General features: G+C 43.8%; 3 protein-coding genes across 4 annotated transcripts; 2 read left to right on the top strand and 1 right to left on the bottom strand.

The window, feature by feature from the left end:
• Positions 1-846: 846 nt before the first annotated feature.
• tnni1b (troponin I type 1b (skeletal, slow)) lies at positions 847-2,393 on the top strand. Of its 2 annotated transcripts, none has more exons than XM_068593861.1 (5): positions 847-891; positions 969-1,100; positions 1,208-1,297; positions 1,535-1,711; positions 2,099-2,393. In XM_068593861.1, exons 1-5 carry the CDS (start codon positions 883-885, stop codon positions 2,192-2,194), a joined length of 504 nt encoding a protein of 167 aa, XP_068449962.1. In that variant the 5' UTR covers positions 847-882; the 3' UTR covers positions 2,195-2,393. The 2 variants fall into 2 exon arrangements, with proteins under 2 accessions (XP_068449962.1, XP_068449961.1); XM_068593860.1 differs by having other exon boundaries at positions 2,096-2,393.
• A 6,809-nt stretch (positions 2,394-9,202) lies between these two features.
• tnnt2b (troponin T type 2b (cardiac)) lies at positions 9,203-14,032 on the top strand. Its single transcript, XM_068593859.1, has 10 exons — positions 9,203-9,288; positions 9,437-9,458; positions 9,548-9,611; positions 9,710-9,826; positions 9,917-9,994; positions 10,211-10,312; positions 10,435-10,544; positions 10,633-10,723; positions 11,329-11,369; positions 13,615-14,032. Exons 4-10 carry the CDS (start codon positions 9,728-9,730, stop codon positions 13,652-13,654), a joined length of 561 nt encoding a protein of 186 aa, XP_068449960.1. The 5' UTR covers positions 9,203-9,288; positions 9,437-9,458; positions 9,548-9,611; positions 9,710-9,727; the 3' UTR covers positions 13,655-14,032.
• A 550-nt stretch (positions 14,033-14,582) lies between these two features.
• On the bottom strand, positions 14,583-23,942 carry pkp1b (plakophilin 1b). The gene is made up of 13 exons (XM_068594376.1): positions 23,678-23,942; positions 22,908-23,002; positions 21,371-21,837; positions 21,123-21,264; positions 20,248-20,455; positions 19,623-19,797; positions 18,285-18,402; positions 17,057-17,233; positions 16,254-16,424; positions 15,977-16,130; positions 15,622-15,808; positions 15,365-15,449; positions 14,583-15,051 (listed from the first exon to the last, which is right to left on the bottom strand). The coding sequence occupies exons 1-13, from the start codon at positions 23,862-23,864 to the stop codon at positions 14,977-14,979; spliced, it is 2,241 nt and encodes a 746-aa protein (XP_068450477.1). The 5' UTR covers positions 23,865-23,942; the 3' UTR covers positions 14,583-14,976.
• Positions 23,943-23,948: the final 6 nt, after the last annotated feature.

Here is a 23,948-nt window from a genome sequence, read left to right as displayed (position 1 = left end):
TATATATATATATATATATATATATATATATATATATATATATATATATATATATATATAAAATCATTCTGAAAGTGGTTTTCTTCTAGGCGTGTCATAGTTTGAGTTTTGTTTCCTGTTTTATTTTGTCCTCTGTGTCTCTGCACTTCCTCCCCTGGATTGTCTTGTCTACCTGGTTCCTGTTTGTGGATTCCCTGCACATGTGCTGCCCTCGTTGTGTCCACCTGTTGCTCGTTACCTCCTCTTGTATTTAAACCCCATGTGTATCCTGTCTCCTTGTTGATTAGTACTGTGTAGTCTGAGTCGTCCTGTCTTGGTTTCTGTTCCTATGATTGCTTTTCATTGTCTGTTTTTGGAGTACCCTTTAGCTTGTTTTTGGAGTAAATGTTATTTAAACTGTTTATGGCTTTTGGGTCCTTACTCCGTCCCCTTGACAAGGCGGACCTGAAACCTTTTCATTTTTGCTGTCATCTTTATTTACTCCTAACCAGTAACATATAGACTGATATTTACACATCTGAACAAAATCTCACATGTGTTGCCTTTCATTATAACACCAAAATGATTCAAATAGCCCAAGTGGTTGCAAAGATGCACCCTTTTTGGTTTGGGTATGCAACTTTCGAGCGGTGGCCTAAAAATAGTTTTGTTTTCTATTGGTTAAAAGTGTTTTGCAATCGGCAATTGAATACTAATGCGACATTTCTGTGCCCTCTCTTTATTTTCTTCCCACAGACCGGAGGTAAAACTTCACAAGACCCTACTCGCTAAGGCATTGAATAATTCAACAGGCACACATATTAATATTGTTGCTGCAATTAATTTTCAAAAACATATACATTTTTGCAGAGAAAATCTAAAATCTCAGCCTCTCGGAAGCTCATGCTGAAGGTGAGTCCTCGATTCCAATTTGCACAGACTGCACCATCCCAGTGAAGTTGACTTTAAAGTGTGGTACTGTATTTCAGAGCCTAATGGTCGCCAGGGCCCAGGAGGAGCTGGAGCAGGAGATGGAAGAAAAAGAGGAACAGAAGGAAAAGTACCTGGACGAAAAATCTCCTGCTGTACAGATCAGCGGCATGTCTTTAGACGAGCTGCAGGTAGAAGAACCCGCTCACTGCAGAGTCGTTCGCTTTTATAAGGACGATTTTACACTCGGAAGGCAAGACAGCTAACATTCACCTCTTCTTATCCTTTTTTTTTTTAGACGCTATGCGAAGAGCTGCATGCCAAAATAGACGTGGTGGACGAGGAGCGGTACGACATCGAAGCCAAAGTCTCGCACAACAGCCGAGAGGTAACCGAACGCCAGTAAACAAAAACACAACAATAAACAACTTAGATAATATACAAAAGATATTATAAACTCAATTTATCAAAGCTGCAACAGCAAGCTGGCATAGTGAAACAAGTCAATTATGTATCAACGCCAACATAGTTTGTTATTAGCGGATTCTACAATGGGACGGTTGAATTGATGTTACCGTCTGCAGTATGTGACCTACATCTACTTCCTCTCCTGTTTTCTCCACAGATCAAAGACCTGAACATCAAGGTCTTGGACTTAAGGGGGAAGTTTAAGAGACCCAGCCTGAGAAGGGTGAGAGTCTCTGCTGATGCCATCCTGCGCTCCCTACTGGGCTCCAAACACAAGGTCTCTCTGGACCTGCGAGCTAATCTCAAATCTGTCAAGAAGGAGGACACAGAAAAGGTAGGTTTGGGAAAAACACAGAAGTCACAGAGCTTTTTTGGCCACAAAGAAACCATCATGACTCATTCAACGACACACTGCTCGCAGGCTTTGGCAGAGGCGTTCCCCCATGGCGAGTGATTTATGTTGCACATTTGCACTTTAAGCCCTTGGCTGATTGTCAGCCAGAGTGTGAAACTGATTCACGGGCCTCCTCGGCTCGCCAAAACGAAATTAAAACCACCGGCGCAAAGGGTCCAAGCGTCACATTTATCTAAGGAGAGTGTTTGTTTCATGAAGAGGAGTGTATTATATTTCATAGAAGTGTCGTGCATGCAACTGTGCCGAACACATGGAGAGCAAACGCCACACTTTACAATCGTCTCTGTGTTGCGCTCTGTGCAGGAGAAGACGGCGGAGGTGAGCGACTGGAGGAAGAACGTGGAGGCCATGTCGGGCATGGAGGGCCGCATGAAGATGTTCAACGCAGGCCAAACCCAATGAACATCTGTTGTTACCATCGCCTCAAAGAGTGCACAATGCAGCACGACAGATAACGTCAATGTAAACTCTGAGGCACTTTTCTGGGGGGTTAGATTCAATAAGTGTTCACAAATTGTCTGTTTTGTTTAATTACTACTGAAATACACATCGCAGATGTGCGGTGTTAATAAGGCTGTAGAAGAAGAAAATAAATGTGGCATATAAGAGGCTCAAATGAAATCTATTTCCGTCTGGGTTTTTTTGTCAATTTTATATCGACAGATTCATTATTTGTTGTGGCACTCTTAGGGACCGCCTATCTCATATGCATTAACTCACTAGTGGGTCTATTTGGTTGAATTTCATTCTCTGAATATCAAGAGGTGACACTCTGCATTCATACAAATCAAATGGCTGTTGTGGTGAAATGTACAGTCTCAATGTAATCCAAGTCTGACAACTCTGAAAGCTGCTAAACATTAAAATAAAAGTTATAACAGCAACTAAGGCAGTAATTCACCAAACGGCAGGAAAACTCAAAATGCACACAGGGCACACAAAATATGTAATTCACAGTTTCTTCCATTGCAACATGGTAGCTAGCACAAGTGCTTTACACACCTACTGTGGCCTAGTGACGTGAAGACCGCGGGACTGAAGCTCAGGCTATAAGATCACTTTTTTGGCAGATGAGCAGAGTATTTTGGCCGGCTGCAGCAGCGAGGAGGTCCACACATAACTCATTATTTCGTTATTACCTCCACAAGTCTGTCCTGGAGCAACGTGAGTCTCGTGACTGGACCGTTAGCATCGTCTTGAAACGCTAATTGGCCAGCAGGGCGCGCGAGGGCGCAGACCGTTTGAATGGCCCGCTTCACTGTGAGCGGTGCGTTTGATGTGAGCACCGACAAGTGGAGGGTGCGTCACGTGCGCAGCGGGACACCTGGTCCTCTCAAAGAAGTGCGAAATGTACAAAGAAACCCACAACTGAACGGGCCAATTAAGGTAGGCCTCTGGAAATATCGTTATCCATCAATATCCACATTGATGGTGTGGTCTTGTATTAATTTTGTAAAAAATTAAACTAGCATGGGATAAATTGGATATTATCAGTGTCATTATTTTAATTCCTGGGTACAACCTTGAACGCTCTGCATGTATATTAATGTTTGTATGTATAAATTACAACAAAAACGTCCTTATATGATACAATCTTTCCAAGATGCACAAAGACATTGTAATTATATACTGTATAATACGTCTTAATCTGCAGGCTGTTTTCTCAATCAATCAATCAATCAATCAATCAATCCTTAAAACAAAAACAAACAACACATTTTCCCAGATCTCTCGGTGAAGTCATCAAACGACTTGTTTTATCCTTCACAAGTCAAATATTAATCATATAAATCTCAAATTTGAGAAGTGAAATTAGTTGACAATTACTTGCTTAATCTAGCCGTGGATTCAACTATTTATTCCAGCTATAATCCATCATATTTGATTCAGGTATTTGTTTAAGATCTAAACTGTAATATTCAAGGTGGGTTTGAGGGTTGCCACTATATAAATTGATCATTTTTATTTCTATTTCTTTTAATTCTTGTGAATGTGTTATGGATATAAAGAAGGTAACGGAGATAAGTGAGAAAGTGCAGGATGGTATTTTCACCACAAGGTGGCGGCATCACTTCATAATTAATTTTCTGACAGGTTTCAGCAATTTAGGTTACCAACTGGATTAAACTGTTGTTTGTGTCTCACTAAATTCACAGTTTATTGTGACGATTATATTAATAACAGCTCTTAATGCAGATGCTGCCTCTTGTTTGTGCTTGTATTCAATGGCCTGCTGTCTTCTCAGGGTTTAAGAGCATCAGCTCTAAGTGCTTTCTGCTGTTTGCTTTAATTGACTCCGGTGCCAGATGGGTGGGGTTTGCAACAATATAATCAGGAAGAGAAAGCTTTATTGAATCACAGAAAAGTTGTTGAGGCTTAATACTGTGACTGACTGAACACTTTTGATTTTTTTGCACTCCATTTAAATGGATAAAGCAACACCAACTGTAAACATTCAAACACATACTTCTTTCTTCTCCGTATTGAATCAAGGGATTAAAAACATACCGTGTCGTAAAGCAGAATATCTGCATTACTTATTCCTGTCAAAGGCTCATGAATGACTTCTCTGTGTGAATCAGTTTTATATTACAAATAAATCAGTTGAGTCTCTTTGATTCCACCAGAGGCAACACAGAGATCTATATTTAACTCATAAAATAGAGATAAGTATAAGCATTAATGTGTTTGTGTTGCATTGTAAAATCTGAATTACTTCCTCCTCATGAGAACATAACACAAGTTTAGCTGTGAAGATATTTATTTTGAAACAAATCTGTAGAATTTAAATAGTCCTAATTACAGACAGTATATCCAACATACCTATACTTACCTATAATTACTTAATGTACATGTTGCATCAAAGTAGGAGACTACTTTGAACCATTCAATCAAGAGCACACATTACACAAAATCTAACACACACACACGTATAATAATAATGAATTGTTTCTAAATGTTTCTGTAAAGTGGCGCTTCCCCTGGTGGAGTCACAATTAAGTGTCAAATCATTTGAGAGCTCGCTCCGCCGCTGTGAGGGAGTTGGCAACGCATTGCAGTATTGTATATCTCCAGTGCAGAGCAATGCATTGCTGACAATAGCAACAGATCAGCACCCATTCTTTCATGTGGACCCAGCTGTCTTTTACCTAATAAACAAAATTAGGGATTTAAAGATGTATCATAATGCACGTACATTTCTGAGGACTTGAACTTGAATCCCTTAAAAACGAGAATCCATGTGGGGATTAAGAGCCAATGGGCCCCTGGACACAGACACGCAAAAGGCCCCACCGCCTCTGCTACATAGGCGCAACACACATAAGACGTAACACTTCTTTTTGTAGTTGTTTTGTGTCTCTTTGTGGGCATTTTGCATCCATTTGTGTGTCCTTGTGGTTGTTTGCGGTCGTTTTGCTTAGTTCATTTTTTATTTTCATTCTTATTCTCCTGGTAGTTTTTATGTTTCTTTGTCGTTGTTTTGAGTCTCTTTGTATTGTTTGTGGTCATTTTGATTCTCTTCTTCGTTGGTAAGTGTCTCTTTAAATGGCGTGTTGTAGGCGAAGGCCAGTGGGGCCTAACACTTTGGGCCGCTGGTCCTGTGCCCAGTCGGCCCTTTCAGTAACCCATGCTTGAGTTAAGTCTCGCTCACATGATTCATTCTTTGAAAGTGAATATCTAAACCCCTAAAACATTTACTGATATAAAAACACTAACAACATTGCTTTCGATGGAACATGTTTAAAAACTTTTAATACGATTTTACATGACAAATACCGTATTCTTTTGGTTTCTGGAGACTTGACTGATCCAGGTCTCCCTCGAAAAAGAGATTTTTAATCTCAATGGGACTTCCTGCTTAAATAAAGGTTAAATAAAAAAATAAAAAATGTGACTTGACGTTCATTAGCCCCGAAGGACTTGAGCCTTAGCTTGAGACATGCTTCTACAAGATTTGAGGCTCGACTTGGGACTTCAACTTAACCACCGAAGGCTTCAAAACATCATCAAACAATCTGAAAACAAAACCAGATTTGAGGTGGAGGGGGAACTCTATTCAATCAGGGACATGTTGGCTCACCAGAGACTGCTCATGAGTCATAATCCCGATTGTGGCGTCAGAGACAATATCAACTGCAAACATTGGGAGTATCAAAAGACTTGGCATGGCCGTGAAGGGTGTTTTGGATACATGTGAGGGCAGAGAATAAAGGCGAGGTGCAGGAGAAGGTGCAGGGAGTGAGTCTTATTTTACCCTTTTTTTTCTTGGCAAGCTGCTGTGGGAATAATGCTCATCGATACGGTTGCGCAACACAACCACTTTAGAGAATAACTTGTTGCTGTTTTACGATGCTGTTGTGTCATAAATGTTTCATTGATCTGCAGAATCATTATGGTTCCATGACACGTTTCTTTGCTTGTAAATCAGAGGAGCTTAAGCCACCTCTCTGTGTGTTTGCGGCGGTTTACAAAGATTATTTCTAACCTTCCTGTTGTCTGCCAGTCTTGAGTTACAGAAACCCTTTGAGAGGAATAATCCTGCGCTGTTCAGCCGAGGTTTGGCCGAGTAAAAATAGACAACGCAAGTCCATGGAGAATGCCTGTTTTCCCATTCTAGTTAATGCCATGTGCCATCTGTTTGCAGGTATGTGCCCACCCATTGTAGACGTGGGTATCTTGCCGCCATGTGATCCACTACTGGGCTTAAAAGCTTATGGCCCACAGAGGAGGGCACAGTACAATCTCCCATTGAGGCCAGTGTGAAGCGCGCATCGCACTACCCGGGTAAGTCCGTGTGCTCTTCTTATGTCTAAACCAGTAAATTGAGACTTGGGTTCAATATAGCATTCATCATATCCTGTCAGGTTGCTGTTGGTGCAGTGTCACTCCCTCTCCTCCTTTGAATTTGGACTCACTTCTGCAGGTGTTGCGTCCTTAAACATGTCCGACACAGAAGATGCCTCTAACGAGTGAGTAAAGGGATCGTTTTGTGTGAAAGTGAAAGTGATGCCGACACTGGTGGAATCAATTGTAACTGTAATTTTTGTTTTTGGTGTGATTTTTCTTCTAGGGGACAACGTAAGTCGTTGTGTGGGTTCGAGACGAGTCTTCACAGTTTGTATTTGGAGTGTAGTGAACACTTTCAGGCGGCTGCTTGATCATTCTGACTGGCTGGACGCTACGCGGCTGCTTCGCGAGAAAAACATGAATTTGAAAAAGCATGAATATCGGTTCTATGCCGCATGTTTAGCCTAAATATCAGAAATATCCTCGCTTTTAAATTGAAACATTTGGAAGCTGGGTGTACTTTCTTCTGCGACTTTGTTACCTGCTTCACACACTTGAGCCTTGCATTCATCGTTGCTTAACACACTGCTTCTGCTAAGCTGCTGGCTTCACCATACAACGTACTGTATTTTTGGCGCGTTGGTGCCACCGTAGCAGCAGCAGCAGCAGCAGCTGCTGCTGTCCTTGAGCCCTTTTTTTTTTTTTGCCAGATTGACCTTTGTCCTCTCAGTCAGTCCTCTCTATCTGAGGCAGGAGACTGTTCACTTTGTATCAACATCCCAGTGGATCTGTCCTTTCAATTCAAACGGCGCAACAGGTCGCCATCAAAGAGCCAAAGGGTTGTGCCTCTATTTCTGTCCCCCCTTTGTGAGGCTGTCCATGTGGGCCACTGTAGCCCCCCTCCCCCCTCCCTCTACGAGGACTAGAGATGCTGTTAGAGACCAATGTAGGTCGGCTTATGTTCTCAATACGGGACCTTGGGGAAGACAGCGACACATGCACAATACCCACTTTCATTTTTTTGTGCCGGTTAGAGGTCCTCTAAATGCAGCTTGGCTTACCAAGCTAAGGTTGAGTTACCGAAAAGGACTCTGTCTAAAGACTCTGTGTCGCTGTTCCCCACAGAGGCCCAATGAGGAGAGAGATTTGGAGAACAAAAAAAACACTACGGCACTTTGACCACTTTGCAGAGAGTGCAAAAGCTAAATGCGACTGTGGGAAAGCTGGCGGCAACGATTTCCCTTCTTTAGTGATATTTAAATTGTTGTCGAAAGTTGTCTAGAATGGCTGTGCAGAAAGTCTCTATCTGCACAGCTTCATGAAACAAATTAAGGTGTTGTGTGTGTGGGGGGGGGACAGACATTGGCAGGGTACACCCTGCAGGGCTGCATAAAACTCAATTGAATTATAAAATAAAATATATCGTAGTATACAAGAATAATTCAAAAGTACAACAAAAACAAATGTGTACAAATGCTTTTAAATTGAAATCCAGGTATTGAAGGCAGTGTCAAAAATACACAGAAATCATTTTGAAATGAATGCTGTATGAGATTTTCACGTTGTTTGCTTCCTAACTGTACATGCTTGCTTTGCACAGAAGAGGAGAATGAGGAAGAGGTAGCAGAGGAGGTGGAAGAGGAGGAAGAGGCGGAGGAGGTAGTAGAGGAGGAGGAGGAGGAGAAAGAGGAGGTAGAAGGTAGTAATGCTTAAGCTAATATCTGTTTGCATGCCAGCTGTAAATAGATTACTATATTCTTAACACGCTGTTGTCAACCATGTAGGCTCATGGAAGTATTCATGTACATGTACAAACATAATATACAGTCACTGTCCATGGAAAACCATGATTCTTCCAAAACAACACATTTAAAATGCATTTTAAGGTTAAGCTACACTTCACTCTTCAATTTACTAGGAGATTAGACAGTGATGCGATATTATTCTGGCAGTATGATGTCATTCTATCTCTCTGTACTACTAATGAACTCTTATGCTGGAAATCCAGTTAGGGTTTAAATTCACAACTTGAGTTGTGCAGTTGTGGTACTTAAGGTACTTGAAATCATGTCAGGATTGCATTTCTCCGTGTCGTCTGTGGCCTTAAGGACAAAGTGCTCTGGGTGGAGACTCAGGTGAAGACAAGATGTAGTTTATCTGTGACGATGATCTGAAGCCGGGTCCTCTAAACACACCTGCATTCCTCTCTGGATGTGTCCGTCATCACCGGTCAGCTATGTCGCCTCAGGCACACAGTCGACTGAGGTCTTTCCAACTCCATTCATTATGGACAGCTTCCTCTAAACTCGAGGGCAGCAGGATTGTGAGGAACGTGTGTCAATCAACAAGGCCGCTTAATGTATTGTGTTACGACCTCGTGAACCAGAAGGGCATCGGAAGAAAAAAACATCGACGAAGTAAAAATATTGCTCCCATAACTGTTTGAATTACTGAAGGGAAGCTATTAGTTTGACTTACTCTCTTTTAATTTGGGTGAGGTTAAATTGTGGTTTTGTGGATTTGTCATTCAAAATAACACAAAATCTATTATTCACCAACAGTAATTCCTTACATAAATGTTGACATACTCGTATATCTTACTGATAATCACCTGCGGCTTCATGATTCTCTACATGTCAGTGTGAGATGTGTGACTTTGCTCTGGCCCTCTCATCTTTCAGCAGAGACTTCAGAGGACAATGATGCAGGTACGGACGGTTCCTTTAAGAAGCACAAAGGCTATTTGTTGTGCAACAGCGGAACAATTTTGCTCTGTTTTTCATGCAAGAATGATGTAATACATCACCTCATAAACTAAAGATTTTACATTGCTGGTTATTTTTCATGCGTACACAGACGAAGCAAAGCGCAAGTCAAAGTAAGAATCCTTCACGTTTTCATATCATCATTTTAAGTGAGAGACATATCAACATAAAGATATTTCCATTTTTCTGTCCTCCTCTGCAGGCATGGTTTCGTGCCCGGCTTGGCACCTCCTAAGATCCCAGATGGAGAGAAAGTGGACTTTGACGTGAGTTCATCTCAGTAATGATTGAAGTTACACCTGCAAACTGTTTTATTTTGAAAGGCCAGATTATCAGAGTTCAACTCCTCGCGGCATACTTTCAGGACATTCATCGAAAAAGAATGGAGAAGGACCTGACGGAGCTCCACACTTTGATCGAATCTCACTTTGAGAAGCGTAAGAAAGAGGAAGAGGAGCTTGTCAGCCTCACAGATCGCATCGTATGTTCATATCTCACCCGTTCACGCATTTTTAGGGTCGACGTGATTTTGTTTTGGTCTGTAAAAATGCAACGTCTTTTCCCACTTCAGGAGACGCGCAGGTCAGAGAGAGCAGATCAGATGAAGATCAGGGCGGAGAGAGAAAGAGAGCGGCAGAACAAATTAAATGTACGTATACGAAGGCGGATAACATCCTGGGGACGCACTGAAACTGTCAAATAGATCGTCTCCCTCAACCCTGCCACAACAACCCTTGGTTGTCGTACCCCAGGCACATCCCACCTATAAATCAATCTTACATTCAAGTTAACCGCATTCAGACAATGTCCCCGATCCAAACACTGTAAACTACATAACTAAAGGTGCCCTCGTGTTTCCCATCAGGAAGAGAAAGCCAGAAGAGAAGAGGAAGAGGCGAAGAAGAAAGCCGACGACGATGCGAGGAAGAAGATGATTCTGTCCAACTTGAGTTTCATTGGATACAACGTGAAGATTTTATTTAACTCTGAAAAATACACACTGTGTGTGTGTGTGTGTGTGTGTGTGTGTGTGTGTGTGTGTGTGTGTGTGTGTGTGTATATCGCTTCATGCGCCCTCTTCCTCAACAGCAGACACAGCCGGGCGCCAAAAAACAAACGGAGAGAGAAAAGAAGAAGAAGATCCTGAGCGAGCGACGCAAAGAGTTAGATGTTGATCACATGAAAGAGGACCAACTCAGGTGAAATGAAAACACGCGCGATGAATAAAATATCTCATGTCATTCCAAGTGTCATGATCGATGGCTTTTCTCGTCCGTGTTGATGCAGGGAACAAGCCAAAGAACTGTGGGAGCGGATTCGCCAGCTGGAGGCCGAGAAATTTGAGCATCAGTATAAGCAGGCGAGGCAAAAGTACGAGGTAAGGAATCGCACCAACCGGTTTTAATTGTGGGATGCAGGCCAACATACACATAGAAGAGAGATTTATGGGAACATTTACTCACGTTGTTTGTTTAACACAATAGGTAAATGATCTACCAGTTTCTCTGTTATCTGTTTTAATGTAAATCAGTCAAAGATCACGTGTTGGAAGGTAAAATAATTTACTTTTTTTTTTAAAAAGAGTGAGGAGTTAGAGGTTTAATATATAGCCTAACGACGAGCTAGCCAAACAGTTTAATAGAGTTGTTCTTCTTTGAAAGATTTTGAGATGTGAGCTAAACAGTTTGACTGAGCTTGTGTTTTTACTTTTTATGACGTCCGACTGAGTTACTAACATGCAAAATCAATGGAAATTGATTTCTTATTTCAGTAGAACAGGGAAAAGTTGATGGATTTTGCTTCAGCTAACGCTAACCGTGGCTATCTCACCTTGTTTAAACGAGCAGAAGGGTCATGTTTGGCTTCAGGCTCTTTTTTCAGACACGTTTTAAAAGCATAACATTTTGTCAGATGGTAAAAAAACAACGTTTTAGGCCTCAGTAGGCTGGATGTTAAGCTATGCTTTCCACATAATTTCCTCAGATCACGGTGCTGAGGAACCGGGTCAGTGATCACCAGAAAGTGTAAGTCTATTGTGTTATGGATACTCACACCAGAGTGCACATGTTGTGATGTTAAGTGCCTCCTAACACATAATCTACTGCATGAAAGCAAGAAGCATTTTCTTTGAGTATGACGACATATCACGTCAGTATAAAATGCAGTCCATCCCATCTTTTCACTGACAAATAACAAAGTACATTTAATCTCATGAGATCAATAAATAAAATATCCCCACATTGACCAGAAAGAAACCCACACATTCATGCATTAACAATTATAATCCAACGATATCGTAAACATTAAATTGTAATGGGCCATTCCACATAATGAGGAGTTTTACCTTTTTGTACTTCAAGTATGTTTTGATGCGAATACTTTTGTCCTACTTTTACTCCAGTAAAAATGTAAATGCCTGACTTTAACTTGTAACAGAGTATTTCTGCACTCTGTTACAGAAACATAGGTGCATCTGACATCTAATATGTATCTTTAAAACAGAGGATCGGGTAGAAATACAATATGCAAAACTGAAGAAAAATAACATCCAGGTACCCAATCAGCCAATAAGTCTGCCCTGAAGTAAACGATCACCTTGTGACCTCATCAAGTTTCCACCTCCTCCTATTTCAACTTCCCCTCAGCTTCTCTCGCTACGCTAGTCTTCGTTTGTTTGAAGCGGCATCAGTTTCCCCGTTTTGAGTCAGCTGCAGCGACGGCAAGACTAAAGTTTCCAGAGTAGCCAAACAGGACCTGGAAAACATACAAGGAGTGTTTCAACAAAGGGCACGCCGGGGTATCTGAATATGAAGCATGTCTTGAAGAAGTGTTGGGGCTTAACTGCAGGAACAACAGCTGCAAGATCTTATAACTGCTATGTGATATCATCTGTGTTGATGTAGCTCACAATAAAACGGTGACCAGAGCCCCCTGCCATCCAAACCACGTGGCTCCTTCCTCCTGATGTCGGCTACAATCAGGGGTCAGGCTCTGGAGGAACATTAACCCGTTAAAAACTGTGGAATCCGTTTCCTTGCATTTAAGTGTTTTTCCACTGTGTTTGACTCGTCGTAGGAACCCCAAATTAATTCCAATACCTGTGTTGATTGGATGTATTTGTTCAGCAAAGTCTTAGGGAGAGAAAAATGTATATCTGCAAAAAAAAAATCACTTTTAAAAGATATTTTGAATGATATGAGCCAGATTCCCCAAAAATGCCTCCTCGAGCGGTCAATAACGCACCTTTTTGGAAAGATTAGGACCTAAATAATCACAATCTGCAACAAAAATCACAATAAAACAAAGCCTTGGTCTGTTATGAAGGAGTTTCAGTCAAAAAAACTGTGTCATTTGGTTCAAAAAGGAGAACAATTTTATGCCAAAAGATTGTCTGAATGGGGCAGGCTGGGACTTAAAATGGCCGCTGGAGGATTTTCGCGCACTGTTTCCAAGAAGTTAAACAAGCTTATATGTTTTTTCCTGTAGAATATATCATTGATTTTGTAAACCAATCCTACTATAATCATGTAACTGATCATTTCAAAGAAGAATCCCTATGAAATAGATCCATGAATTTACTTTATTGTCAGATAAAACCCTAATTCATGTTCAGAAATTGCATAATGTCAAACCACTATAAAACCAGTTTCACCTAAAATGTACGCGTGTTCACCGAGAAGCGGCAGGGATCAGGTACCCCGGTAGCAACAGCAGATAAAGATAGCGGTCAGCTATTTGGTAGCAAATCCCATTACAACAGCAGACAGCTATGACAAGCTCTCCGCGGAGCATCTGAGGCCAGCAGCAGCTCTCCGTAGTCCACTGCTGGAGAGGAATGAGCTGCAATGGGACCACACATAGCATTCACCTGATCCCATTGTAAAAAAATAAATGTAACCATAAAGACAAGGAAGAGATTGTGGCCACATCCTGAACTACGAGGATTAGAGTGAGTGACTTTCAGGAGAACCATTTGTGGTCTCGTGATGTCCGAAGTTTCTTTTCTGCGACAAGAATTTCCCTAAAATAATTTAAATGTCAAATGCAGTGAGCACGAACTAATTTGCATCCCTAGAACTAATAAAATGTGTGAAGTTCATGAGAATCAAAAGATCGGAGAGGCACGCAGCTCAAAGTAAAGGGTTTCCAACGCACAAACGCAATTAGCATAAGGAGGGAAACTACTGGCTTCAGTGCGCTTTACAGGTTCTGCAGGGTGTGTGCGGGCCGATTTGCTTGGAAATCTGACGACTTTCACCTCCTTCGCAGATCAAAGGGCACCAGAAGCAAGCGCGGCCTGAGGAAGTAACGTGGGACGTCAACCTGAAGGGGAAACTGCCAACACCTGACAATAACTGCATCGAAATACTTGAACATGCATGGACAAAATTACAAACGCTCTTAAATATGGCATCTGTGAAACAAAGTGCATGCCAAGTTCATCAGAGGGGAATGGAGCAGTATGGGAGGAGCAGACGGAGGCGTTAGCAGCGTGTGTTTCTAAACAGGGATCTGACAGCAGACGTGTAACCCATTAAAATGATTTTGCTAGCTGAATAGGACACCAATGGGATACGATTTTCAATGTAATCCCAGTTCTTTGTCCTACCACACGGGCTAATTCATTAGTTCTTGTGCGTACACATTTGTGGTTGCAATGAATTAAAAGAAAAATCTTTGTTTCGCAAACCAGAAACGATGGCCTCTGTCTCTGAAGTCTTTAGATCCTTCACTTGTGGGAACGCTAACGTCACGGTAATTATACACATTTTTAAACACACCTTCTTTAATAAGGTCAAATTGCGTTCAGCTTCATGTGCTCATTATATGACCGATATAACCAGTCTGAGAACGTCAACCTCTCAGTGTAGAGTCAGTTAAAGTGCCACTAATGACCACAGAATTCCCTCCCGGCCGTTGAGGGAATGACGTGGTTTTTGAACTGTTGAGGACCAAAGTTCAAATCCCGTCGGCGATTACATAACGCAACGATTGCAACGACAGCTGCAGTGTCTGGCTCGCACGGCGTGTTCATAAGCCTCGGCAAATAAATAATCAGGGTGGAGTAAACAGAATTTGAAGGATGTGTCGCTAATCCGCCCCGCGGGCATTTTCAACCTCTGCAGCCAAAAGCCCAGAAGGGCGAGGCGAGCTCTCCTAAAAGTCCTCATTCGCCACTATTAAGGGACGATTACGGATAATTAAATCACATTCACAGTCAGCAACACAGTTGGAGCTCGAGGAGTGGATCTCTGTCAGCTTTATTATTACAATTTTTAAGGACATGTCACACATTTCAAGATCATACACACACGCATACATGAAAGAAAAAATAGATCACCGACTAAATGTGTCATATGGAAAGACACGTCACTGCTTAAGACAAGGTCGCTGTTTTTAAAGCAAACTTATGACGAGAAATAAAATACAAAATCTGATGTCAACACAGTAAAATCACAACCCATATGTTAATATCTAATAATAAAAAAAAAGCGCATGGTCCCAGATTGCAGGCACAAGCACACGTTTAACATTAAAAGACATTACAAAGCAATTAAAACTCCGAAAGACCTTTGGGGGCGAGTTTCTCTTTTGTCAAAAGGGGCTTTCAGCCATCCGTGGACGCTGCGGTTAATCCACAACTTGAACCGACTTGTGCGCCGCCGTGGTGATGTCGTTCACAAACGAGGACTTGGACATCCCTTGCTGCAGGGGAAATGGCGAGAAGAGAAGGAAGTGAGTGCACCACCTGAGTAACAAACCCCCGAACCGAACTGCACCGCGCACACGGCTCATTTCCCCAGAACAAATGTTACGCCTGAGCCGCTGCAGTCCTCGGCCGTATCGCTGAGCTCACTCACTGTCCGTTCCCTGAGAACGCCGCCTAAGCCAACCTTTCTTTCCGTTTCTCACGAATACCTGCCAGAGGCGTGGACACCTGCGAGTAGAAAGGCGCAGAGAGGACACTCCCAAGCCCTGACAGCTCTCGTCACTTTGGGGTTTTCAAGCTTCGACTCACCTTTTTCAGGACGCTCTGTAAATCTTTCTCTGACCACATGTAGAAGAGAAGCAGGGCCGCCGCTTTGCTGGATTTGGGGAGATAGCTTGAAAGAGGGGAAAACGACAGTGAAAAGAGCCGTTCGGCCGGGCGGAAATCGGAACATGCACGCGCAACGTGATCCCGTTGAGTCATAGGTAATCCCCGTACCTTCAATAATGGGACGGATTCTGAAGACTACACATTCTCTCTCTCTCTCCGCTCACATGTGATCTTACCCGTTCTGGCTGAGTGCTTTCAGTGCGTTAATCAGGTTGTTGTTTAACAGGTGCTTGCTCATCTCAGGTTCCTTCATAAGCAGGCAATTGGAAGTATGGCAGGCCATGGCCAGCGTGTCATCCGACTCGTTTCCCTCCTCGGTGCCTGCGCTGAGGATGCCGAGCAGCTCGGGGAGGGCTTTACGAGCTTCAGTGTCAAGGCAAACAAAAGCCACAGGCTGCTTAACACGAGCAAACACTCGTAAAGCCGACAATGATCGTTCATGAGCCGTGAAGCAAAAAGTACAGCGATACAGTAGATCTTAGTGCGATGCGAAAACAAGCAGGTGACAGGCTTTTTGTGCCTGTGTCTTACCTAAGGCATTGTGCAAGTTGGGGTTTTTGGTCAGGTTTCCTACCAAACCCACTGTGTTCCTCTGCATGTTGACTTTCTTTGACTTTAAAAGGGGACTGATGACTTTCAGGCCATTCAGTTTCTGCACAATCGTCTGGCTCATTACGCTGGAGATCTGTGAAGACAACAAAAAAAAAGTCAAATAAAAGGTTATCCAAACTGGTCTCTGCCTCCATCAGATGCTCAAATGTAGTTTTTTTCTTCCCGGTCAACATATTCACAATATATTCCTTCTTACGACGCTTTCATGTCCCGTGAGGTTCTGCAGGGCTCCACAACAGGCCTCCTGCGTTTCTTCTCGCTGGCTCGTCTCAAGCAGATCCAGGTACGTCTGGATGGTTTTGGAGTGGATCAGCAAACCGGCGCCACTCGGCTGCGCGTCCTCGACGACCGGGAAGTCAAAGTTTTGCTGGACGAGAGAGAAATACTTCACCGTCGAGCCACGGATTACACGGACGAAAGATTCTGTGTGTGACGCCAGGGGCAGGCGTCTCAGTTGAGAATGAATGGCTTTTTAATTTCCCTTCGTCCCATTTGTTGATATAAATAAATAATAATAGTGATATTAATTTCACTGGAGGATTTTTTGAAACGCAAGTATGTCGTGACAATGCAAATATGGTCGATGGACCCACACTTGCGTAGCGCTTTTCTAGTCTTCCGACCACTCAAAGCGCTTTGGCACCATCAACCATTCGTGCACCACAGGCTACGTGTCTTGCTCAAGGACACATCGACATGGGCGAGCGGAGCCGGGGATCGAACCGCCAATTCCTCTGATTGACAGACGATCCTGCTCACCGCCGCGCCACTAAACGTGCAGCTGAAGGCACACAGTGTCGCTCCACGCCTCTGAAAAACTACAAAGTAACGACCGGTAAAACCGCCGCGATGTCGCTCTAATTCATGGCCAAGTCACACGGAAGAGAAGCGACAATGACAGACGCACAATGGCAGATCCTGTCTAGACAAACTGAACACTTGGAGGAAATGGTTTCCTCCCAGTGTGCGCGACATCGCTACGCGCCGCCGTCCTCTCACCTGGTGTTCCGACGCTTTGCTCTGGGCGCTGAAGCAGCCGATGGGGCCGGCGTCGCCCGGGCTTTGGCCGCGGTTGGCCGCCTTCGCCAACATCGTGATCCGGCTGAACAGAACCGGAACCTCGTCCTCCAGCTGGAAGGTCAGGTTGTGCAGGATGCACACGCAGTTCTCCACCGACTGTTGCAAACGGGGAGAACGACACACAGACACAGAGATATGTAGCCACTGATTGATCTGCAGGAACACGGTAAAACCTAAATAATTGACGAGAGACGCAAAATGGAACATATTTTACTGCTTTCAGAGCACATTCATCTTTCAATGTCCCATTTTTGCCACGGGAAAATGATAATAAATAGATAGATGGATAGATGGATGGATGGATAGATAGATAGATGGATGGATGGATGGATAGATGGATGGATGGATGGATGGATGGATGGATGGATGGATGGATGGATGGATGGATGGATAGATAGATAGATAGATGGATAAATAGTTAGATAGATAGATAGATAGATAGATAGATAGATAGATAGATAGATAGATACTTTATTAATCCCCAAGGGGAAATTTGTTGTCAAAGTAGCAGCGCCAACTAAACACACAAAATAAAATAATAAAATAAAATATACATTTAAAAAATATATATACAAAAGGACTACAAATAACTGTAGCAAATACAATAACTGCAGTAAATTAGGGAAATTAATTTAAATGTAAACAGTGTGCAAAATGTGCATAACATGTAAAATAGATATATACACACAAGAATACAACCGTAGCTGTGCATGAATACACAATAGTGCATGTGTAAAGATGAACATTTGTGACACAAATGGGGCAAATTCCAAAGCCCAAAATAGTTGCATTGAATATTTTTGGGTCATCTTTCTTTTGATATCACAGCATTTTTAAAAAAAATCCACGTTACTCTACGATGTTGAGCATCCCTTGCCGGCCCCTCCGGGTCAAATATTAGTCTGTGAAGTGTCTGTGGGAAGGCTGCCTACTGGGAGTCAACGTCATGACTCAGCTGTGCCTCTTTTTACAAAAGAACTGCTCTGTGCAAACGACAATGCTCTTTGGCAGACTAACTGCAGCTTTCCCGCCATTATGATGAATGTTTTTTTTTTGGGACGTTCCACTTGAAGGTGTGACCGGTGGTGCAAAGCGATGCCGCCAGACAGAGAGAGACGGCGTGCGGCAGGAATAAAAACCGCCTCACCTTATCGTCTGGCGTCCCGGCGTCCACGCAGTTCTGAACGTAACCGACCAGAGAGTCGATCAAACCTCGACATTTCCTCATGGCCTGTCGGTTGCTTTGCTTCGTGCTGCTCAGGTTTCTGTTTGGAACGGAAAATATCGCGAGTCAGACAACGTTTCGATCGCGGAAAGAGGTTTTCTTTGGTAAATATCGCACATTGTGTTTCATGCCCATCGCTGCCACGACACTCAGTGTGCAGGAGCAGCAAGAGAACAGCGGCAATTCAGCAATTGCATTGCCCTGAAGTTAAACAATAGCAATCTTGCTCACTCAGGGAAATGAATGATACAAGTCAAGTCCAACAACTACAGCTCTTCCCTGAATGATATCGGAAGCCAGTCAGTGTTTACAAAAGAGCCGTGTGTGTTACGAATGTATTTCTCACGAAGTTGACTTAATGACAACATTCATTTAGAATTTTTCAAGGCAAAAACCCACGCTTTGTAAAAACACAGCGGCTAACTCCTGCTATTGGAGCCAACCAGTTTTTGACTGACTTTGCTTTATCACACCCAAATCATCATCATCATCATCATCATCATCATCATCATCATCATCGTCATACAACAATAGATCTCTCCAATAACAACATACCTATTTACACAATTCCCTAGTGCATGCTTACAGCTGTTGTGTATGTGTATTAATGCGTTCACTGCTCGCTCTAGTGCAGTGGTTCTCAAACTGTGGGGCGCGACCCTCTAGTGGGGCACGGAGGTATTACAGGTGGGGAGTTATTTAGATTCCTAAAATTAAAAAATAAATAAATTTATTCTCTGCACGTTAGCATCCTTAGTAATGAAGGAGCTTTGTGCTGCTGTGAAGCTCTGGGGCTTCAGTGCCTTGCTCAAGGACACTTCAACATGAAACTATGCGGAAAAAAACAGGGACCCAACCGGCTGCCTTGGTCATCTTTTTTTTGCCAAATATGAGTTGTTTTTTTTGCACATATATAACTTTATTTGCATCGTTTTAACAAGGTGATTGCACACGTTATTAGCTTTTGTCAGATGGAGCAATCTGATTCACTTGAAAGGGATTTCAATTTTCTTTAATCTATTAATTTAAAAAAAAAACACACACAAATGGAGGAGTCTCAAAAAGTTGGACCATTTTCTTTCACTGCTGTTGGGGCCCGAACATTTTTGCTTCCTCCAAAGTGTAGCGTGACAGAAACAGTTTGAGAGCCTCTCCTCCAGAGTTACCCGTAGGCGATGAGCTAACCGGAGCTCGATGACAGCTAAAGCAAACACACGGCGGCCTGACATCAGGCGCTCGGCTGGGTGTTGTTTTGCTTGCCTGAGACATCCGGTGGCGTTAAAGAAGACCTCGGGGTCCTGGCTGCTGCCGCCGCCGCTGGTCCGGTCGGGACCTGTTGTGTACGGCAGGATGGCACGCTCCATTAAGACCGGCAGAGCGCTCTTGAGCAGGTCGGGCTTCAGGCTGTCAACTGAGGACAAATTCCACAGGAGACCTGGAAGGAAAAAGAAGAAGAAGAAGAAAAAAACAACAAAAACCTCAGCTACGTCACTCATGAATTAGTTCGAAGAAAAAAAAGAAAACATTAGCGTCATGTCAGTTTTATCGGTTTAAGGTGTGTGAACAATCGACGCGTCAATCAAATGTTTTCATGACGGGAAACACTGGGTGTTGTCCACGGTGACTAAAACCAGATCTGTTCCCCGACGTTTCTGTCCCAGTGGAACTCAAATCCTCGCCTAATCATTTAATACATTTCCCCCTAAAACAACACTTAGCTCCATCGAGGTGATTTTGGCAACCCTCTGCAGCTCGGCAGCACTCACGACGAGCTCCGAGATTGACACGAGGATCTAAACAGGATTAAGTTCTCCACAAAAGTGTCTCGACTGTGTCTTGACTTTCGGACGTGGGGGCGTGTGCACACAGGGGTCGCGCCGCGTACCCGTCAGCTGTTTCCGGATCTCGACGGAGTCGGTGTCCCGGAGCAGAGCCGCGGCCTCCGTGACGCCGCCCGAGCGGTGCATCTCCTCCTTGTTGTCGTTGCTTTTAAAGGACAGGTTACGGAGGGCGGCCGAGGCCGTCTCGCTCACCCGTGAGCTGGAGCTGCGCAGCAGACCCACCAGCGGTTGGACCCCCCTGAGCTTCAACACCTGCCGGACGAGAGAGAGAGTCAGCGCAGCGATGATTGAACCACAATCCGAAATGAGAGGGACTCGTCCGCGGATTACAGGAGAGGTACTTCGGGTGAGCAGCAAGGCTGCAACACAAACGGGGGGGAAGTGAGCTGCAGCCAACCGGGACAGTTCACCCCCAAATTGAAATTACAACTCTTCCCTCTTATGTGTATCTAGACTTTGGGAGATCTTTGTCCCCCTTCTCTTGAATATAACGGGACAATCTGGCCCTCGGCAAGGTCTCTTTTCAGACGTCATGACCCAGTCACGCATGATAATCCACAGCTCTTGATGGAGGTACTTTTAAGCATAGTTTTTACATAAAACCACTCAACAAATAGCATGCCTGGTGAAAGGAAAGACATACATTTTTGATTTTGAAGATGAACACACCATTAAGATGTTCTTAAAACTGAAACCAAATGTTTTTTGTTCATATTCGAGCTCAGAAAAAGCCCTCCAATGTGCGTTTCCGCTTTGTAATTACTTGTCTAAAAGACATTCCTATGCGGGATTCACGTTACAAATCCAAGCTCGAGGAGCTGTCACAGGTATCGGCCACGCTGCGAGCCATGACTGCGTCTTCAAATACTACGGCGTTCATGCCACACGCCGAGCGAGGAATGAAGTCGGGACAAAGCACCTCCTCTTTCGCCTTGTCGTCGATGAAGGAGTTGTGCTGAATGAAGGAGGCGCCGCAGTGCTGATACGTCTCGTCCTCGTTGGAAAGATACTCGACGGCCTCCTTCATGGTGATGTCAGCGACGGCGCTGTTGTCGTTCGACCTGGAAGGAGAACACAACTATGTAACACACAGAGAGGATGCAAAAAAACAAAAAGAGAAGATTTTGTTCATATCATTTGAAATCAGGATAAATGCGGCAAACTAACCCGGAATCCTCTTTGCTCTTGGGCGCGGTCTTCGGAGCGGTCTCAATGACGGGAGACTTGGGGAGAGACTTGGTCCGGTTCACTTGGCTGCCCACGAACTGGCTGTATGACTTGGTCTGACCTGTGCCGTTCACGGCGAACGCCGGCTGCGGAGGCTGAGGCGGAGGCGGAGGCTGAGGCGGAGGCTGGGACGCGGTTTTGTTGGTCACAAAGCCGCCGGCGGTCCTCTCCGTCTTGTAGGTGCCCCGGTTGGAAGGGAGCCTCTGCGGGGGGAGCGAGCGCTGCGTCGCCGAGCGCTGCCACAGCAGATCGGTGTCGCTGCGGCTGGTGTTGCGTTGACCCGCCGCCATGGAGCCGAGAGCGGCGTAACCGCTCTTGCTCTGGTAGGCGGGAGCCGCGTTCTTCTTCGCGCCGGATCCCTTCATGCTGTTGACAAATTGCCGGTTGCCGCTTTTCTCTTGGCTGAGCTGCAGGAGCCAGAGAGCACACGTGTTGGCAACGAAAGATAATCCGGTCCCTCGGGACGGATTATTTCTGCGGCGAGCGAGCAGAGAGACGAGAGTGACCGATATGAAGATGGCAATGGAACATTGAACTGTGAAAAGGTTTCGGTGTGCGGCCCTGTGGGTCGGTTTGCAGGACGGCTGGCAGCTTCTTTGGGGGGGAACGACATGTTTTTTGTGAGGAGACGGAAAGTCTGGGTGAATCTGGAAACGGGTTTTTTAAGAAGGAATGGGAGAAAAAATCTGCTGAGGACAAGAAATCCTTGAGCCTGTTTTTTTTTTAGAATTATAACCGACGCGTCAGATAGTGGTGACATTTCACTTTGATTTATTGGATGTTAGAAGTCAGTCGTAATTCACACAGACACGGGCAGGATTTCAGAAATACAGCAGACATTATAAATCATTTTTTAAGTTGAGTTTTTTCATCTTTGAAAGTGTTTTTTCACTGTGTTTTTTAATCTGCACAGCACTTTGTGACCTTTTGTCTGTGAAATGTGCAAAATTATTATATGTTTTTAAAGTTGAAAGAATTATTTGATTTATACATTGATTGATAGTTGGTTTGGGAGAAAATCTATTTGCAACTATTTTAATAATAGCGTTTTGCCTTTTTTAAGCACAAATGCTAAATGTGCAGGTTCCAGTTTCTCCAATGTGAGTATTTGCTACTTTTAGTAAATAAAATATGTTTAGGTTTCGGACAATTATTCAGACAAAAAAAGGAATTTGTGGACACCATCTTGGCTGTTATTATGGACACGTTTTCACACTTTCTCATTCTGAAAATATTTTGGAACAAAAATAGTCAGTAGTTTCTGCCCTAATCTATATCCAATCCATCTCATGGTGTTTACAATTAAAAAATTAGTACACATTCAATGACATTCAGTTCAAAAACACTGTGATTTGTGTCTCGTAAAATGAAATCTGTGATGAAACCCTCATGGTAGCTACGGCCCTGCATCATTACCTCTACGACTGTAAATAAATTCAAACAAAACAAATATATATAGACAAGCTGCATGACTTACACTTTGAGAAAATCCATTCCCGAAGAAGAGGCCTCCACTGGACGTGCTGCTCGGTGACTTCAGAGCTTCTACAAAGATGGAGTCGTACGAAGGCGCTGAGGAGACACGAGGGAGGTTATCAGCTGTTATCACACAGTTCACACCGACAGCAATGTCTTCAATGTCGAACTTTTGTTTCCTATTCAGCTGGCGGCGAGTCTGCTCTTTGGTCAATGATTCAAGAAAATAGTATCCATGTGGTAAGAAAGAGGAATTCAAGACCTAAATCAAAAATAAAATACCATTTCCCGAGATAAAGGTTGAAAGCCTTCTCGTAATTGCCAAAGGGGGTGAAATAAAAATGAAAAAAACCTGCAAAAATAGATAATCAAAGAGCTACAGCTGGATAAAGAGCAACAGGTGGCGCTGTCCTGCAGGGCAACAGACAAGATATTGTTTGATAATCAACCAGATAAACATGCCACATTTTGTTGTGAGTTACTTATTTGGACTATTCCGAAGTTAATAATTATTATGATCCGGAAAGAAAATCCCCCTGAAAAGCAACACCTGCAACGAGAGCTCCGTCTCTATTGTCTCCGAGCTGTAATCACTCCCAGACTGCGTCATCATTTCCAAAAAAAAACTCCCCCAAAAAAAAAAAACTCCGAGAAAATTGTGTTAAAAATAAAAACCAAACATCTACAAATCTCAACAGGTTCGTCTCCAAACACAAGAGGTGTAAACGGCCAGTTACACCTGGGCCCCCCCCCCCCCTCTCCCCCTCTTACATGTCGGGGACAGAGAAGTGGAGCCGCTCCTGCTGCTGGACGTCCTGGACCTGGTCCTCCGGATCGTCTGCACTTGCTCCAGGACGCGCTGCTGGCCGGAGCGGCACTGGTGGACCGACGGCAGCGCCAGCGACGTGTCGGCCACGTTGCCGATGGAGAGGGCCGACTTCATGGGATCCAGACTCATCTTGTTTTGTCTCTCGGTCTCTTTACCTCCCAGGTGGTCCGACCGACATCCGCACGAGCCCGTCCGCCGCTGCGCAGTGTCGGG

This window comes from Clinocottus analis, unplaced genomic scaffold (genome assembly GCF_023055335.1).
Source record: "Clinocottus analis isolate CAN_PGR_092001 unplaced genomic scaffold, fCliAna1.0.p SCAF_3, whole genome shotgun sequence".
NCBI lineage: Eukaryota > Metazoa > Chordata > Actinopteri > Perciformes > Cottidae > Clinocottus > Clinocottus analis.
The sequence above is the reverse complement of the archived record's forward strand: the minus strand, read 5'-3'. Positions and strand labels throughout refer to the sequence as shown.